Raw genomic sequence first — 19,016 nt, 5'->3', positions numbered from 1 at the left:
TCAACCTTATTGCCATGGTTCATTCACCCAATTTTAGTTTTTGATCGATTTCTCATCTCAGTGATTTAATTTTTATCTTTAGATAATATCAATATGCTTAGACACATTGTTTTGGTAACGCCACAAGCCTCAAGGTCGTCCATAATAACGTGATATTATTTTATTACCTGTTGGCCTGTATTTTGTTTTTGCACTATTTTTTATGCTTATCTCGGCAATAAGGCTGGACATTCTCTAATGCTACTCTGGACATCAGTGTCGACAGCACCCCAGTTGGTCGACAGCACCCCAGTTTACCTGTTTGCTGAATATTAATAAGGGTTCTTAATTATATCGAGGAGACTAGCAACGGAGAGCTTACCTTAAACTGTTCATTATCAGACATACAATTGTATCTAACACTCTCCTTTGTAGTACACATCGCACCGTTGTTAGTTCACTTTAATCATGATTATTTACTCAGAGTGTTTTGTAAACACAAGCCACCCGACTTCTGTATAGCATGCTTGATACAATACGACTGTTTGTTTTATATTTAGGATGAAGCCGATTTAAAATTCTACGACGGAATTATTCAAACGAATGAATTGGAAAGCATCGCAATCTTGCTGAGGCTGCTGCGAGCGGACGGAGTTCGAACGAATCTCCAGCCATCGGGTGAGACAAGGCGTTTTATGAGAATTAAGAGTGTGTGGAAATATCTGAGATTGTCATAGGCTGCTGTGGCTGGCTGTTGTTGAGTGGGTTGTATTTGCTGGAATTATAATTGGAGAGAAAAGACTACAAGCTGTTGTACCTGTTGTCATCAGCATCAAGGTTTGTGATGATTTACTTATGCTGACTGATTCACTCAGTAGGAATCGCTCTGGCAGCGCTCTCTGTCGCCATCTCACCTTGACCCTGTCAAGTGATTGGTTCAGCAGAGCAGCGCTGCTGCTGTTATTACAAGCCCCAATATTCATTTCTTATTAAAGCTTTTTTATTTTCAAAAGTGACATTTAAAGTCTATTTTTAAATGTTGTTGCGCTATCGTTACAGAACATGCATTCCATAACAAGGCTGCCACATGATATTAATGTCTCATTGCTCTTTTTCTAAATAAATAGATATTAGCCTACATTGTTTCTGGTTCCCTATATATACATAGTACAGTAGTCTCTTGGCAGTCTGGTGCGTCATGAGGAATCATTAAGCGTGCTGTTAAAGCACAGAGAATAACTGTGTGCACAATTATGCCAAACTGTCAGGAAGTGGTCGATTGGCACAAATGTTAGAGGGTTGGTCTATCTAGCCAGATGTAGAAGGTTCAAATTCAGTACAATGCATTCTTTTTCTCAACCTTTAACTGTGGCTTCGGAAAGACAGATGGAAGGACACAGCTTTTGTTATTGCAAATAATATTGATCCTGAGGCTATAATTATTGCATTGCAGCAAACTGCTGTCTCACATGCAAAAGACGGTAGCAATTCTAATCTTGCAAAAGCAAAACTAGCATTGCACTGTTTGATTTATGGAAAAGGCATAAGCAAAACCTTTTTTAATAAATTGAAAATGAAGTTGTTTGAGTTACACTTTATGTTTACTGACAGCGTACGATATTATTACATTAACAGTAGCAAAAAACATTACAGATTGGGTTTTAAATAATATTTTTGTGTAATTCGGATCAAGTACCAGGTTTTTATCAACATTTGTGAGTCACGAGAACGAACCAAAAGATTTATGCCTTTTGCAAAATGTCGACTGGAAACAACTGCAGTTTTATACAATAATATTAAAATTGTTCATCTCCTGAACTATATTATCTAAGAATTGTCTGTTCGAAAGCCTTATACATGAAAGCAGAGTACGGGCTGATAGGTTTTAAACATATGACTTCTGAGAATAGCTAGCCTTTGCCGAAACTTTATTGTTTCCTATTTGTGTGAAGGAAGAACTTCGTGCTAGCATACTCCACAAGATGAGACAGACAAGCCAATTGTTGTTATTATATAACTATTGTTCAGAGATTATTGCTGGACGTATTTGGGGCAGACTTTCGGTATTTGTGGAATCTAGTTTAACCTTGTGTTATAATTATCTGCCATGTTCGGTAACCTAAACGTGTAGCTTGGCGAGCACATGGGAAAAATTTAAAGAACGTCAATCAACAGAAGTGCTTTTGTTCCGCATTCACATATCGGCTTATCGTCAGTATTAAGATTATACAGGTATATCGTGCATCTATGTTTTGCTGATTAACATGATTTCTTGATGTCACAGTTTGGGGCTTACATAACGAGTGTTTTTTCTCTAAAACTGGTCTTTGGTTTTCACAAAAAGTAATTGATGATAAACGAAACATAAGGATAATATTGCTACAAATAGATGTGTTTTTAAAATTCTGTCAGTTAACCTCTTAAATTTGAGTTTTTTATATCACTCTATAGCAGTTGGTTGACTACACAACACTATTGAGCACTGTTAAGATAGGCTATTGCGCAACATTCATATTTAATTTGAACATAGAATCATTGTAAAGCATTTTTGACACGGTCACACCATCGCTTCACGAGTATCTCAAGGTCTCACTTGGCCTTCTTTTAGCTCGACTTATTTTTGGCTGTTGTTGCTACATTGGTGATCTTATTTATGGTAACACTCGTAATAAACACATTTTCTGTTGTTAATTCATATATTGTTACATAGACGTTATGTGAGTTATGACAATATGCACATCAATGGAAAGCTCAGAATGTACTGGATAAGAATATTATGTAAAACTAACTGATATTTGCTTTATTGATTTGATTTTTGGCATGAAGCGGTACAAAAGCCCAAACAAATAATGTTTGAAATTGTGGAGAACGCAACTTAATTTGACATAATTTTTAAATATAGCTCTATAAAAGTTAACTGGTGGTGTTTTTAAGTTTGTTTAGATTATTTCTAGCATCCTAGTATTTGGTATGACACCATAAGCCAAGACTGACCTGTTAGGATATAATGGGTGCCCATTAAAGAGATTTTATTACGCACTGGAGTGCGCCTTTGGTAGTAGACAGAATGTCTAGAAAATGTGCTTTCCATATATGTATAATATGTACGGTCTGAGATTATAGTGAAAGGGAGTTCATACCATAAATTATTAAAAAAATTATTGTGAAATTACAAGGCGGCCCCGTTATTATGACCGCCACTGTTAGTAGTTGTCTAGGACTAAAAAGGCGGACGACTCCTGACTGTAGACTCACACAACCTGGTGACTAACCAACAGCATGTGCTATTCACTTTTAGACATAGCTAATGGGGATTTCCCAGCAATACTGGAGCTAGTTTGGTTGCTTCTTCTCAATTACGGTATACACCAGAGAGGTATGTTCTCTTCTATTGCAGCTTTCTTTATGCCCTTCTCTCTGCCACTAGCTATCACACTTTGTCAGACTGTCAAGTTCCTTACGTTTGATCGAAGGTTTGACCCACGGGTCAATACAGGTTTATTTAAAAGTTCTGATGCACTATATGCTCGGTCAGCTATGAGTTGAGGTTTTATTTTAATGTTTAAGAAAATATATCAACAAACTTTTCTACATACACACATACAAATTTATAGCAGTGAGTCTCTACTCAGGAGTTGTCTTCTCCTATAAAAGACAACTTTTGTCTACAAAACATGCCACCCATACCTAGTGCATGTAAGTTGAGATGTTTTACAGTAGGATGGCTAAAATTGATTTTATGTTATAAAAACAAAATAAACATGTTCAAGTGCTTCTTGGCCCTTCTAATTATTTAAACTTTCAAGCATTGGACCCAGTGAAGCTCAAATTTTTGTAAGCAGAGTTGTCTTTTCAATAAAAATTAACTCTTCTTTCACCTTAACATTATAGCGTATCCGGAATGGTTTATAGAATTTATCTGCTCAGAGTGTCTAGATTGCTAATCATAGCCAACTTGCTAAATCATAATTTAGGTACAGAGGTGCGGTTAGTTAAATCATAGAAAAAATATTAATGAATGATGATTTTTGACTTTACAATTTTTTCAACCTTTGCCAGGCTTTATTACTTTATTCAAATATACTGTATATGCGAGTTTACTTCTAGCTAACTAGTATACACAGAATCATATAGCTCATTCTTCTTTTGGCTTATGTATCTATGGTGGTGGTATGACTTAGACTTCCCAGATCTGGTGCACTCGGTTGTCTCTTATGCCTGCAGGAGAATCAGCATCGCAACAGAGAACAACTTCAATCGGCACAAAGTTGCTGTTAAGGTGGTGCAGTGAGCTATTGGGAGGGGCTTGTTTTGATTATAGGCTTTCCATGACAGAGAAGTGAGTAGTTGGCTAATTTACTTCTTGCACGTTTCCTTCACCTTCCGTTGTGTGTCTGATCCTCCAGTTCTTCTCCTAGTAGTCTCACTACTAGTTTATGATTCATCTGGCAAATTGTGCGATAGAATTGCACAATTGAAAACCAATAGAACTTCAGCCTTTAGCTATGCTAAAGGCTGAAGTTCTATTGGTTCAATTCACTTCTAACTTAGTTATATTTGGGGTCATGAAGTTGTGTATATCTATGGGTTAACAGAGACACCATTGTAAGATGGATATAGAGGTTAAAACATCAGCCAATCATTGAACAGCAGAAATGAACTGCTCATATGACTTTTCATAATTCTCTTGCCAAAAGATTATTTGCCTCGTCAACCAGTATTATTTATTTGATGCACTGTTTATCGGCTCTCAGTAATCCGAGTAATTATTATTTCAGCTCTCGGTAATTGTTATTCATAATTGCTGAGAGCTGAAATAATTATAAATAAGAATTATTATTAATTATTATAAATAAGTTAATAATAATTCTTAATTATATTAATAAATAATTAATATAATTATTATTTATTAATAATCATAAATTAATAATTATTAATAATTATATTAATTACTAATTACGTATTTATAACAATTAGGCTAATAGTGATTAATAACTATTGTTTTTACCAAATTGTCAATCTCATTTATATCGTTACTGTTTTCAGTCATTAATATATTTACTTAAGAAACATGAGTCGATGAGTGAGCAGCTCTTTCAGATATTTGCTGTAAATGATGAGCCCCCACACTATGTTACATAGTGTGGGGGCTCTACATAGCGCCCCCACACTATGTTTCCACGATACTAGCAAGTTTATCATCACCTACAAGATGGGAAACAGCAAAAATCCGCTAGTCAAGCGAGTTTTGTTAGTCGCAAATCGAAATTTTATTAAAATCTCAAATTTCAAAAATAAAATCAAATTTTATTGAATGTTTCATGTTTGTGAATGATGACACCTGCAGATGATGTGGAAGCAAAAGTTTAGCAAGCTATTCCATTTCAAACTTTTTCACACTTCAATCGGTTTTATTTCGGTTTGAGCAGTTTCGAATGCTGCTGAGCGTGACAAAACTGCTTCGCTAATTATTGACCTACGGCATAGAGTTTCTTACCTTTTTATCAAACCGCCGGCGTTAATTCGCAACATGCTACATGCTAATTTCCATTGAATTACTTATCACACGGTAACACGGCATGCGCATAACTCCATAGTTCGACCCTACTTAGTGAATGAAGGATTGACGTAAATGCTCGATGTACTGTTAATTACAGTTGTAACGGGTGTGTCACATTTGATTTAGCATAAAAGAGTAAAAGTGTCTATTTCATCGGCCTTGTAATGCTGTCACTTTCATCACTGATATCTTATAACCTACCGTGAAAATTCGTTTAATTTTTTAACCTTAGCTCGAAGGAGTACAGATCATTGTATGATAAACATAAAAGGCTCGTCATGTTTATCATACAATGATATGTACTCCTTCGAGCTAAGGTTAAAAATTAAACGAGTTTTCACGGTAGGTTATAAGATATCACTGCTAAAAGTGACAGCATTACGATGACGATGAAATAGACACTTTTATGCTTGACTGAAGCTTCCCTTTCCATGCTTCTGTTCCTGCACAATTTACTCATCACTGCTACACTTGCAGTCGCAGCCAATATTTGCATTGCTACGCGCTCATTTAAAGATGAACTGGCACAAAATTTTTAGTAGATTTTATCAGAAAGTATCAGTAGCTTTCTATTTTATTCAATTGTCTTTTAAGTCTGATGTGATATGATTGCCAAGATGTTTCACGATAAAAATTTATAAAACTTGATTGATCCTGATTAAAATGCTCAAATCAAGCGAAAGTTTGATTACCCTAGGACACTTTTATTTCGCTAGTATTGAGTTTCGTGAGTAGCACAGAGAGTAAAATTTCGCTGCAACTAATTCTCGTGGCTCTGATGAGTGCGGAAATATAGTGATGTGAAAATAAATGCAGTGGAAAAAACAGATTACATTCCTCAGGTCCAGTTTGCTAATAAGAAAAAAAATTCAATTTGGGACTAGTTCGTATTTGTAAACCGCAGGTTGAAATGTGTGGGTGAGATCGATAATTCAATTTGATCACTTGCTGCCATTTGTTTTTTGGACTATCAACGACGTCTAGGTCCCTCCCGCCGTGACTTTCACACTCGAATCCCAAGAAGAACAAAATAGATAGGTAACAACCAACTTCACAACCAAAACTGTATAACCTTTTCGCTGCCATAAACGCATTTATGCGTTTTCTAGGGGCCATAAACGCATTTTTGGACTTCCTCAGCAATTGCGTGGTAACCTGATTTTATTATTCGTTGACCACATAACCCACGGTCTTTAAGAGTTTTATGAAATTTACTGTGTTGTCCGAAGATTTCGCTATAAAATCAGCCTAAAACAACGAAGCAATTTCAAACTTTTGTTTGAGAATTTCCAATCTAAGAACGAACATTTTTCTGCGAGTTCATTAACTACCGCGCGCGAGTCATAAAACAGGTAATTAGTTGTTGATGACATTATAGCTAATCAATATTTAGATTTTCGTGATTATACAGATAATTAAATTAGCAGCACTGTCTTTAATGTGTCTGTTCACAACCAAAACTGTATAATGTGGTTGGACCTGGTGAGGGTTGATATTTTTTTGGTTGGTCTTAAAATTCATCACTACAATAATTATTCTTCAATTTTATGACTTCACCTACCAGACTTTCATCCTCATCAGTTACAAATTCGGTGACTAAACTGATATAATCTTAATTTGCTCTGCCATGCTGCTCAGTCGGTGTATTAGCTATAATGAGTTTACCAGAAATTTCCCATTGAGCCCAACCACAGGCGAAAATTGCCTGCATTTCTAATATGAAGATTTTATTGTGGATATCAATGAACTATTTAATTTCGCGTTTTCGTTCGTTAGGATAGTTTAGTTTCGCTCATGAAATTTTCGCGAGAGGATGACACCACGAAAATGCGAAAGTTAGATTACGCGAATACATAAGTGTATTAGGGTATGATGTCTATAGTTGCAAAGAGACCAACAGAATAGAGACTCATAATGCTGCAACTTGAACGCAATAGACAATATCAACTTTAGTAACGTTAGCAACTATTGACGTCATTTGGCACGTATTTTCTTCCGAGTGTTTTAACGGCGATCAAGTTTCGTCGGTTTTAATCTTGAAACATCCTGGCAGTCGGATCACCTCAAACATCAACAATAATCGCAAATGATGGAGAAATACCGATACTTTCTGATAAAATCTACAAAACTAGGAGTAAGAAACTGTGTTTTAGTTCGTCTTTAATAATAAGTGTTTATTTACAAACAAAGTAAAAGTGTGCACTCCAATGTTTGTTCAATGTTCAATGTTCACCTGAGGCCAGATACGTTTCATATAAACAGCTATTTTCCCAATACGATATGCAGTTTTTCATCATTTTTCATAATTGATTACGCCATCTATATTTTCCTTTGTTGTACATTTTCGTTTTACTATTGATGTTTATCTCCCCATTTACAAAACTATTTCTGTATGCAAAGTAGTCTGCTGCTGGGTTCATCACAGTTAAATTTTTGCCACCGTGATTGGTTGAGGTTTCACAACTGACATTTTTTATATCTGTGCTTTGAGGAGATAAGTGGCCTCATAAGATAGGTAAAACCGAGATCGCATGGAAGATCTCGGTTTTCATTGATGACCTTGAACACCTCAGATGAACATGTATATGCGACTGATGTCCTTCGCTTTGGCTTCTGGCGTGAATGGTATCAGCTAATAGAAATGGATCCACTTTTTAAAGCAGCCACAATTGCGACTCCACTATGTCTCAATCTCAATCAATGGCTCAATCTTCAAATACTGCCACTCATTTTACACTGACTGGCTGTTGCTTGCAGATTGTTTATTTTTCTCAGCTTCTGTCCCTGCTTCTCTGGAACGTCTCTTGTCTCGACGAGAGCTTTGGCATTGCTTCTTTTAGACTTAGCATTTTTAAACTTATACAGACGGTTCCCAACCTACGAACACGTTACGTTCCGGACGATTGTTCGTAAGGTGAATTTGTTCGTAAGTTGCTTCAGTGCAATATTTTGTATTATAATTTACGTTTAAGGCCTATATAAGTATATTGAAGGTTTATATAAGCATGTTTAAGGCTTGTATAATTAACCTGTATTGGTTTGTACTGAGAAAAAATATTTAATAAAATGGAAATAGTACTTTGGTGGACGCCGGGCCATGACACTGCATTTCTTATTTATTGTATGTCTTGTCCTTTCTATTACATTGTTGTTTTAATCATTATGCTATCACTTATCGTTGTTGTCTTATATTTTGTATGTGTTGTCCGTTTATTATATCGTTGTCTCACTCGTTATGCTATTGTTATATCTGATATACCGTCATAACACTATCACTTATCGTCACTTAGATTGTTGTCATACCAACGCGCTAGCGGTCCTATTCATTCACCTTGTTAGCCGGTGTTCTTACCGTTTGCCGTTAGCCGGAACGGTTGATATTATTGTATATAGATGAGTGCGCTCATTTAGTTGAGCAGAGCAGATAGTCGTATGCTCCTCGGCTGGTGAATTTCCTTCGCTAATTAAAAGCTGAATGAAGCTACAGGCACTCTCTTATCTTTATTTATTAGTAGAGATCTTGCCAAGTAAAGGCCGGCAAATCTCTTTACAATACGTATGTAAAGTTCAAACAAAGTTCAAACAAATGATTCGAAAGTTAATCAAGTTACGAACAACGTACATGCGTTCGTATGTACTGTTGTTCGTAACTCGAACGTTCGTAAGTAGGGAACCGTCTGTATTAAGATCACAGAATTTTTAGAGTTGTGTGGGTTATTCAAATGAGGGAGTAACTCCTTAGTTTTATCAATGCCATGCTTCTACAAAGTTTACGTGGATGGTCTTAAAAAACAACTCAGGCTCAAGCTTGGGTTGTTTTTATCAAATCATCAGATTTTCCTGTGCAGAAGGGGCAAGGGGATTACAATATTAAATACCACCTCTATCCTGTTCTTGGCTCTATGATTGAGACTTACTCTATAAACCTGGGAGGTATTTGCGGACTAGGCGTCGTTTGGTCACACTATTCAGAGTTGTGTTCTCTCTTGCAGCATGGAGAAAGACGTTCTCCACAACATCATCAACCAGGTTACTAGTCTGGTGAGCAAACCTAATGAGGTGAGTCCTAGACACGTTATAATTATAGGGGATTTCTTTAGTTTACATTCTTAGGGTTGTCTGCCATAAGGAGGAGATAACAAAGAATAATGCTGTAGTGGTTTATTTACTGTAGTACATGTAATAGCTTCGTCAGTGTAGTCATTTCAGAGTTAGTATCACTTAAAAGCAGTGGTACTTAACCTGGGTCCATTGAAACTGAGGGATTTGATAGAAACCGAGAGGTACGATGAGTCTGTCTCATTGGTGCAGTGGAGGTCTATCAAAGGCAATCAGAGGTCACGCTGGTTAGAAAGGTCACATAGCTTTATAAAAAAATATGTAATTTATCGTAAGTTCATGCATTGTATGGGCTTTGTTCTTTGAACACAGTAATGTTAATACAGTTAATTTTATTCACCAGTAAAAGATATATATACCTGTCTTAACTGTGAAAAAAGCTATTTTGTTTTTTCAGTAAGGTTTCTGGAAAATAATGAAACTAGTGTGTTTAGTGTGTCCAACAAGGTTTAGAACTACTGATCTAGTATTATTAATACTCTAGTATTAGTATCACTGTAGTACTGGTATCACTCTAGTACTGGTATCACTCTAGAGCTAGTATCACTCTAGAGCTAGTATCACTCTAGTACTAGTATCACTCTAGTACTAGTATCACTTTAGTGCTAGTATCACTCTAGAGCTAGTATCACTCTAATACTAGTATCACTCTAGTACTAGTATCACTCTAGCACTAGTATCACTCTAGTACTAGTATCACTCTAGTATTGGTATCACTCTAGTATTGGTATGAAATTACTGGTCAACTAGTTTAAAAACTACAATATTTTGTTATTTTAATGGTGAAGCAGCCAGATCAGTTGCCATGAGATCTTTTGTAATATTAGCTGTGTTTATTGACGAGTCCAAGATTTGATAACAGGGAAATGTACTATGGAAGTCAAGATTTGTAGGTGGAGTAGTCTGTTCTGGTTGCCTTCACTCAAATACTAAATGTCTGGGCAAGGCAGGTTTTTGTTTGCATCTTGACAGTGAGCCTCTGCTGTCATCAGCCGCTATTAGTCAAGTCAACCAGCAAATAAAATGTGACAATTGTAATATCTGTAATAACTAAATACGTTATCACAACAAACACGTTGGTTGTTTTTGACAGCAGAAGATATTCCCTAGATCATATAAAGTACATGATTATTGTTATCTCCATTTCAAAATAAAGCAAATCATGTTATAAAATCTAAAGGAAATTGTAAAGAAATAGAGCATTGGTATCATGTACTGAAGTTTTCAATTGCTCCCAGTTTTGCTATATACATGTAACTTAGCAGCATTGTGAGACGTTACAAGTTATTACATATATTATCAGGAGTTTTCAGTCCATGTTTAGCAGAGAAGACGACTCCTTATATGAATTTGAAATGTTTCACTTAACGCACTTATATGAATTTTGTTTCACTCGTGTTAAACTGTCAACTTATGATCGCCTTTGCATGGGAATTTTTGGGCTCACAGTGTACAATTTGAGCAAATATTTGTCTGAACACATGACGTAAGGTTCAAGATGCAACATCCAGAGCTTCTCTAAGGGTTGCAGTTTTGTAAATTAGTATGTGTTGGCAGTTTTCTTTTGCTTAGTGTTGTCCTAATTTGCTTAAATTATATAAAGCAGTGCTTTACACCTTCCTTTTACAGTTTTGAAATCAAGCATCTCAAGGTCAGTGTGAGTGGTGGTAAAAATTGAGGAAGAAAATGCTCTTTTCAGAATTAAACTAACAAATAATTAGCAAAAACATGAGGAAAAAGTTAGATCATTTCTTAACACAAATTTTTCCAAAGTTGACTAGCGAGGAAGAAAGTGAAAGTGATAGGAAGAAGATATCCTATAATAAGTGAGAGAAAAGACTAGTTGTGAGGATTAATGATACGGTATAACTGTCAAATGTAGATATCATTTAGTCTTGAGTTAGATTTGTCCCGTGATTTAATTACCACATTTAGCTAAGTGAAGTGATATGAAGAAAGGTCCAAATAGCCTTATGCTGATGTAGTCTATCAAAACACCAGACTTTTGATCGACAAAAGAATTAGTCAAAGCAAATATGCTACAATCTACATTACCATGATAAAAAACATGCCGAAATGGATAAACTATATTGCCTAACATTTAAATTAAGCATGCCTGTGTGTCAATCACACAGCTTATACCGATTGCAGATGATAGAGTTTTTCAAAAAAAAGGATTCATGGGCTCCCTACATGTAGAAAGGTTGTTGTATTAGTAGAAGGTATTATGGTGCCATGAATTCCCATGATCGAATGTTAGTCTATATACGGTTGATGGTCGACCGATGGTCAATTGAAGCATGAGTAACGATTGTTACATGTCACGGAGCTCAGTCTATCCATTGGAAAAAGCCAATATTATTAGTGTAAATTTTTTTATTATTCTTTGGGTGAGGTCACTTTTATACCTCTTTATAATTTCATTGAAGTACTTCCTCGATGCAATGCTATCGATGCTATCCACAGAGTACTGTGATGTAACATCAATTTACATAGTTCTTCAAAAATCTGCAGTTCGTGAACTGACCTTAAGCACAATATTTGTTTCCGTGTGCTGACAAACTGCACTCGAAAAAACTTCAAAATGTAGGATGATCCGTATGCTTAGTCCAATCACAATGAAGATGTCGGGTTGTCTATCATACAGTTGATTTTTTTCTGGGAATTACATTAGGTTAGTTGGACAGTAAGGAATTGATTTAATTCCATTTTTCTGTAAATCTAAGAACTTATGAATGTTTGCAGCTTTGGGTTAAGTAATTCATTTGTTTTGATTTCTGATGTCTTTCAACTGTGAGAATGTTGGACTCGTGAATATCGATTGCCTTTTCAATGTATCGAAGTGATCAAACGCATTAAGGTCCTCGGACACAAGCTGGAAACTCATAACCGCGAGAGGCCACACGCAAAATCTGTGATAAAAAAATTATATTTATTTAACTACAGTTTTTGTATTCCAACTCAGCCAATAGGCTGCGCCATGACTAAAAATGTAACCCTATTTTTTTGTGTAATGCTGAGTGAACAATGTTCTTGTAAAAACTTTATTCTTGACGCCTAATTCACCTCATGAAAATGTGTTTTGTTACACGAATGGGAAAAAATTCTTGTGTTAACCTTGCGTGAAAAGGCTAGATGAATGTTTTTAGTAGTCAAAAATTCTGCTGTAATTTTCATAATATTTTGTGCTCAAGTGTTCAGACATTAATGCTATTTATCAGAATGGCAAGTTATTCTGTAATATGTGTAGATATCATCTAGCAAACTGGTAGGCTAAATGCAGTATGGTGGGGCAGCGTCTAAGCGCCTCCTATCAAAAGGCTCTACTTTTTGACCACTCAGTCTACGCATATCATCAGTTATTGCACCAGCCGAACAGAGAACTCGCGGTACTTGCGTTGCATGTTTGCACAGAATTGTCAATAGCAACAAGCGATTACAAGTAGAGTACAAGTCAAGTGCAAACATGTATGTTGGCTCATTTGCCTGGGTGAGTGCGATCAGGCCTGATTGATTTCATATGTCAATTCCTGTGTTCTAATTACTGCTGCCACATGTTTGAAGCCAGCAAGCACCTTGTGTAGGTTGTCAGCTAAATGACAAGGCCTCGTTTCCTGCATTAATCCGATCTTTAGCGTTTGATTGGCAAGCTCTGCTTAGCATAAAGGCGATGGCTAATTGTCAACGACTCGCTGGGTAATTGCTCGATAGGTCGTCTTGTGATATATCACGACAATGTCGTATCACTTAAATCTTGATTATTTATGGAACTACATTATAATTATATTAATTTCTATTCTTTGTTACTGGTGAATGATGTCGGAGAAAAGAGATTTACGGTGAATTGCCCACGCTAGGGTCTTACAAGCAAACAGCGCTGCCTCGCAACTATAATGGCCTTTTGCCATGGGTTGATCACTCGCTAGAAATTCTTATTTGTATAATACGAGTCTTTGTCGAGACTTGCTTCAGCCGAGTGAAAGGCCGATGGGGTGTTGTGTAGGAAATCGCTTCAGGCATTATGTTATGTTAGTTTGGTTTTATGTTACACTTTTTCATGACACATCGCAATTTGTAAAACATTTCTATTATTAGCCGAGTTTCTCATTACAAATGTAAAATATTGAACTTGTTTTATTAGCTGTTATCGATCTGCTTAGAACTTTGCGGCAGCCTTTTTAACATTCTCACCTTTTGACTCGAAGAGAAAGAAAGAATATTGTATCGTCGGTTTGCTCTAACAACATTGCCTTACTGTTATGTAATTAAAAGTTGCTCGAGTTCAAGTTTTATTTGTTTCATGTATTTGTTAATAAATAATGCCTTACACAAATCCTATGGGCCTTTAAACACTGTATATCTGGGCACGCTTTTCCTTATAACGACCACATCTGTGTGTAGGAGTAGCTATGATTTACTATAGGTTGGACCAATATGTATCGCGCCTACTCTTTGACAAACATGCTGTATAAAGATTGATCATACCATCACTGCTAGTTTGGTTGGTAACGGTGCATCTTAGGTCGGTACAACGCGCATACAACGCTTGCGCAACGGACATACAAAGCACTCGCAACGCACAAATATTGTGGATACAACGCCGACCCAAGTAATTAGCAACGCATGGGCCACAACGTGATACTGTTAACACATTAATATTATTAATAATATCAATGTGTAATAATAATAGTAATAATATTATATTATTATTCAATATTCTATTTATATTTGTAGTCTGGTAATAAAACAGGTCTAAACATTACAAAAAGTATTCTATTTATTTTCTATTGATTGTTGTATGTGCATTGTGATGATAGTGTATACGCGTTGTATCCACAATGTTTGGGCGTTGCAAGTGCCTCGTATGTCCGTTGCGCATGCGTTGTATGCGCCTTGTACCGACCTAAGATGCTCTGTTACCGTTATGTCTCCGTCTTATCTCTTCATTGAATTGAAAGGCTGAAACATAATTACAAAACTAAAGGTCTGATTTGCGATCTACTTCTATCTGTAATCCATGGATGAAGCTGGTAGTCATGTAATCTATCAGTGCTATTACAAAAAGAGTAGAGTGGGCTTTGTTCTAGCCTCAATACCAACATCGGGTGTGGATTACTTTTGCAGCCCGAACCGTGTGACTACCACGAGGCTATAGCCGATGCGGAAAGGAAGCTGGGAGTTAGTTCCAACTTGCTAAGGTATAATGTACTACTTGGTAACAGAGTTCATTGGGTTTCCTACTTGGGTAGCTGTCAAGGTCGTAAGCGATTTGTTTCATCCCCATTTTCATCTGCATTACTAAGATATTGCAGGATTTTTGTGTGGTGCTGTCTGCGTTTATATTTTCAGGAGTAAATTGATTTGTCCTTTTTTATGTATTTTGAGAGCCATGCTTAGGGTTCTATTTTTAGAATGCATGCCTGATTTGTAATCATTTCTGCTAATTTCTGTCGCTAATTAGATATTTTGACTGAACTGACCCTCTGCGTGATGCACTTGTTGACCTTTTTAGTTGTAACAATTTCCTCTCGATCATAAACAAACCGTCTCTAGCTAGGATATCAACAATAGCTTTGGTACAGTTCGTTATCATTCACACACTCTGTTGTAGGGCATACGATACCCAAACTGAGAACTTAGCTGTCACGGTCTATATATCATTGTTAAGACGAAAAAGAGAGCTTATACTATCGGGGCATTCTCCTTCCCGTCCCTCAGTATTGGTCAATCAGCAGCCACAGGTGATACCCGAGCGTCCTCGCAGTAACTTGTCTGCGCACAACGACAAAACACAGAAAATGCTCAAGGTATGGATGGAGGTTGTTCACTGCTGTACGCACACTGAACAATTGTTTCCTGTACTCATCGAGCTCTGTTCACAGTCAAAAATTTTGAAGTTTTAAAAGATAGTTTATTACTTACAAGTTGGCTTTTGAAGTTTCTTGAGAGAGGCCAGCCTTGTCCTCTACATGGTGTTTGTATTGCTAATCAGTCAGAGATACCACCAAACTTACGAGACTTTCCGCCCTCTAAAGCCACTCTCACTGTTTTCTCATTGCTAGAGGCAATATTGAAGCAAATATTATTTATTCTATCACCATGTTCTATCTGTGGCATGTGTCATTTACTCAGATGTGTCACTTGATTGCAACTGTCACTCTAACATAATTTATTCTTTATATCTTTTGTGTCACCATATCACAAGTGTCACTCTGCTACATGTGTCAACCTGTCACATGTGGCTGGTCAGATGTGTCACTGTACCACACACAGTTTAGATTACAATACCTGTGGTATTTTGCAATGACAGCGATAGGAGTGGAATTACGTTATAGTATCAGTAATCAATCTGGAGAGTCTTAGCAGCTTCTTCCTCCTCGATCAGTGAATAAGGGTGGGATGTCAGGGTAATAGGACCAATTATTTTTGTTTATTCTGAGGAAAGCTATCTAAATGTGACTTGGTAATGTATCAGTTATCACAATTTTAAGGTATGTGATTTTGTAAGGAATTAGGAAGTTTCAAGTTACTCACAAAAAGACTTACTCGTTTGCTATACATTGTCCATCACAGCAACTCCGCCGAAAGACTGGGTCACACAACTTTAGCTGTCTAGAGTGTACTAAACTTTGTAATTATTTTATCATGAATGCGATGTTTAACTCATCACGTATATCTCGGAAAAGGATAATGTAACAATTCTTGCTTGTCGGAGGAAGGTAAGAAAAAATACCTGCAAATTTGCGCACCGTTTGAAATCTGTTCAATCAGGAAATTCTCTCATACAAATGGTGAAAAGATATCATGTGATGCTCTGCTGTTTACATGAATATCAGCGCATCTATTTGTCTATGCTCAGTTCTTGTATATCGACAAGAGACACTTCTACATTGGATGGTAACAGCATTTGTATAAATCATGAATGACTCATGAACTTAGTGTGTCATTTCTGTCTCTAACACTGTTCTATGTTGCGTTTCAACAAGTTTGTAGAGAATCCAATGTATCAGTGCGACAAAGGTAATAAGTAGACCAAACCTTTAATATTTGTACTGCACTGTTCTCTTTTGATGCAGCTACCAGCTAATGTCGTGTCATAAATTCTTATCAGCGAATGCAGATTTCTGATTCGTTACTGTTGCTACGGCACTACGTGTATATTTACTTTGCCAATAATTACATTAGAAACAGAAAATAAAAGTATATGTAAAGTATTACTTCTGTATTTTAATTCTTTGTGTTAAGATAAATTCTATTGGCCGCCATCAAAGGTGATCCGCTTCCGATAGCTGATGGAAATTACCGAATGACGTATGAACCTTTATCGCAATTTTTTCGAAAGATTTTGCTACAAGAATCTCCTTGATTAAACGCATGTTTCAGCTGATCAACCAAATCATGTAAAATTTTGGTGGCAGCATTGACCTCGCTGACTGCATTAACCAACAAACACAACAGATACGTCAGCTCATTGTGTACCATATTATTTTTGTGATTTAACTTAGAACAAAAGGTGTTTATCAGTGGAGTAGTTAGGCTCACGTTATTTGTTAACCAATGGGTCCGTAGCATTGTGCCTGTTTACTATAGGGTGAGTTGGCAATTATTCTCTACGTAAATGGTTTCTGCCCCATTACATTTGTAATTTAGTGTCGTGGTGTGTATAAATAAAGTCCAGAGGTTTTTATCACCTTTTATTTGAATTATATAACAATGATAAGCTATTGTAAATAATGAATTCTCTCAATGCTCTTTATCAGTTAATGTTATTAGCTCTTTTGTACGAGTCACGACTGTACGACGACACAACTTTCTAGTTGAATGTCGAGCACTCGTCATTGTTGATTCTCTATAGCTCTTATTATATTAACGCCAGATCATTTCATATATCGAGTTCGCACTCGGCAGCGTAAGGCCTTCAGATCTTTCTCGTTGTGCAGTAATTATTAGCTGTGTCTTCGGGGACGTCGTATGGATTTTTAGTTTCGTCTCGCGGCTGCAAAGGCAGGATTAGACTTTTCTTGTCATTGATTGGTCTAACTAGCGAGCCATTTCGTCGCACGCCTTCGTGTAAGTCACTGTTGATACTCTTCTCTTGCTGCTTTTGGTTTTTTCTACATGTATTAGATTACATTCATTACAAGGTATCAAAAGTCAGGACTGATTGACTGCATGTCATTTTCCATTTTCCAAAGGCGTTAGACATCAATATTTTAGTGCTGTTTGTTTATCTTGAATAAGATGTCATTGTCATAGATGTATGCTAACTTTGGAGCACCTTTTTATCATTTATGGATTAAATCTCAGTCTATTAGTTTAAAGTTGCTAAGACTATTTGCACTTTCTTAGCTCTGTTTGCGAATTTTCTGCCGGTACTCGGGGCGGACACGGACTTGTTTGACTGCTGTTAGGTGGTATCCTTGAGGTTAGACATAGCGTCTGCTTTCATTTTTACGCGTGTAATGTTAGCTCTATGATCTCTTCAGGATATTCAGAAACAACTAGATGTCTATCATAACGGCACGAATGGTTCATTTTCTCAGCGCCGCGAAGAAATCGTCTACAGTGATCGTTCTTTGAAAGCGGAGGTAAATACATCTCTACATTGTTTATCAATTTCAATTGGCTGCAACTTGTTCATCTCATCTAATACACAATACAGAGAACTGGTAGAGTATCCATCCTAACTCACTAAATATATATTATCCGATAGTCATTATGTTGCAGTCTAGACCACCCAGGATGATTGCTGCCCTCTTGCACTTGATTTTTAATATCTTTTATCTGTTCTATGCATTCACATCTGGTTGCAGGTGTTTTTGCTATGATTGGTTATTAACATGGTTTAAACAGTTTTCATTGGCTGTTTGAACAAGAGTTTTTTATCCTTTAAAGTGCTTGTTCATATATCAGTATTAGTATTGTTTTATCTATTGTTATTATCATTCTGTTTATCTATTGTTATCATCATTCTGTTTATCTATTGTTATCATCATTCTGTTTATCTATTGTTATCATCATTCTGTTTATCTAGTGTTATTATCATTTTCTTTATCTAGTGTTATCATCATTTTGTTTTCCACTAAATCTCAAAATATAAAAGGATCTTTAGTTCCTGCCTAGATTTGGTTCTTTGATTAGATTCGATTCTTTGATTAGATTTGGTTCTTTGGCTAGATCCTGCTGAATGAGTTTTCAAAATTCTAAAAAAATGGGCTCTTCCATTGAATTGCCACTAAATTCATTTAATGTTGAAGTGATTTTTTTTATTTTTAAAAATAGTTTTGATTCTTTACAGTTTTGACATTCATTACGTTAACTTCAAATTTTTTGTGTAAACAGTATCTTACACTCTCAC

The 19,016-nt window shown here is 36.3% G+C and overlaps 1 protein-coding gene across 1 annotated transcript in view; it reads left to right on the top strand.

The window, feature by feature from the left end:
* LOC137392957 (interaptin-like) overlaps positions 1 to 19,016 on the top strand; it is a 50,198-nt gene that overhangs the window by 4,603 nt on the left and 26,579 nt on the right. Inside the window, exons 3-9 of the mRNA XM_068079327.1 lie at positions 540 to 657; positions 3,278 to 3,355; positions 4,204 to 4,318; positions 9,532 to 9,598; positions 14,783 to 14,856; positions 15,270 to 15,465; positions 18,145 to 18,246. Coding sequence (XP_067935428.1) covers positions 540 to 657; positions 3,278 to 3,355; positions 4,204 to 4,318; positions 9,532 to 9,598; positions 14,783 to 14,856; positions 15,270 to 15,465; positions 18,145 to 18,246 — 750 coding nt within the window. The remainder of the gene's footprint in view (positions 1 to 539; positions 658 to 3,277; positions 3,356 to 4,203; positions 4,319 to 9,531; positions 9,599 to 14,782; positions 14,857 to 15,269; positions 15,466 to 18,144; positions 18,247 to 19,016) is intronic.

Source organism: Watersipora subatra, chromosome 4 (assembly GCF_963576615.1).
Source record: "Watersipora subatra chromosome 4, tzWatSuba1.1, whole genome shotgun sequence".
NCBI lineage: Eukaryota > Metazoa > Bryozoa > Gymnolaemata > Cheilostomatida > Watersiporidae > Watersipora > Watersipora subatra.
The sequence above is the reverse complement of the archived record's forward strand: the minus strand, read 5'-3'. Positions and strand labels throughout refer to the sequence as shown.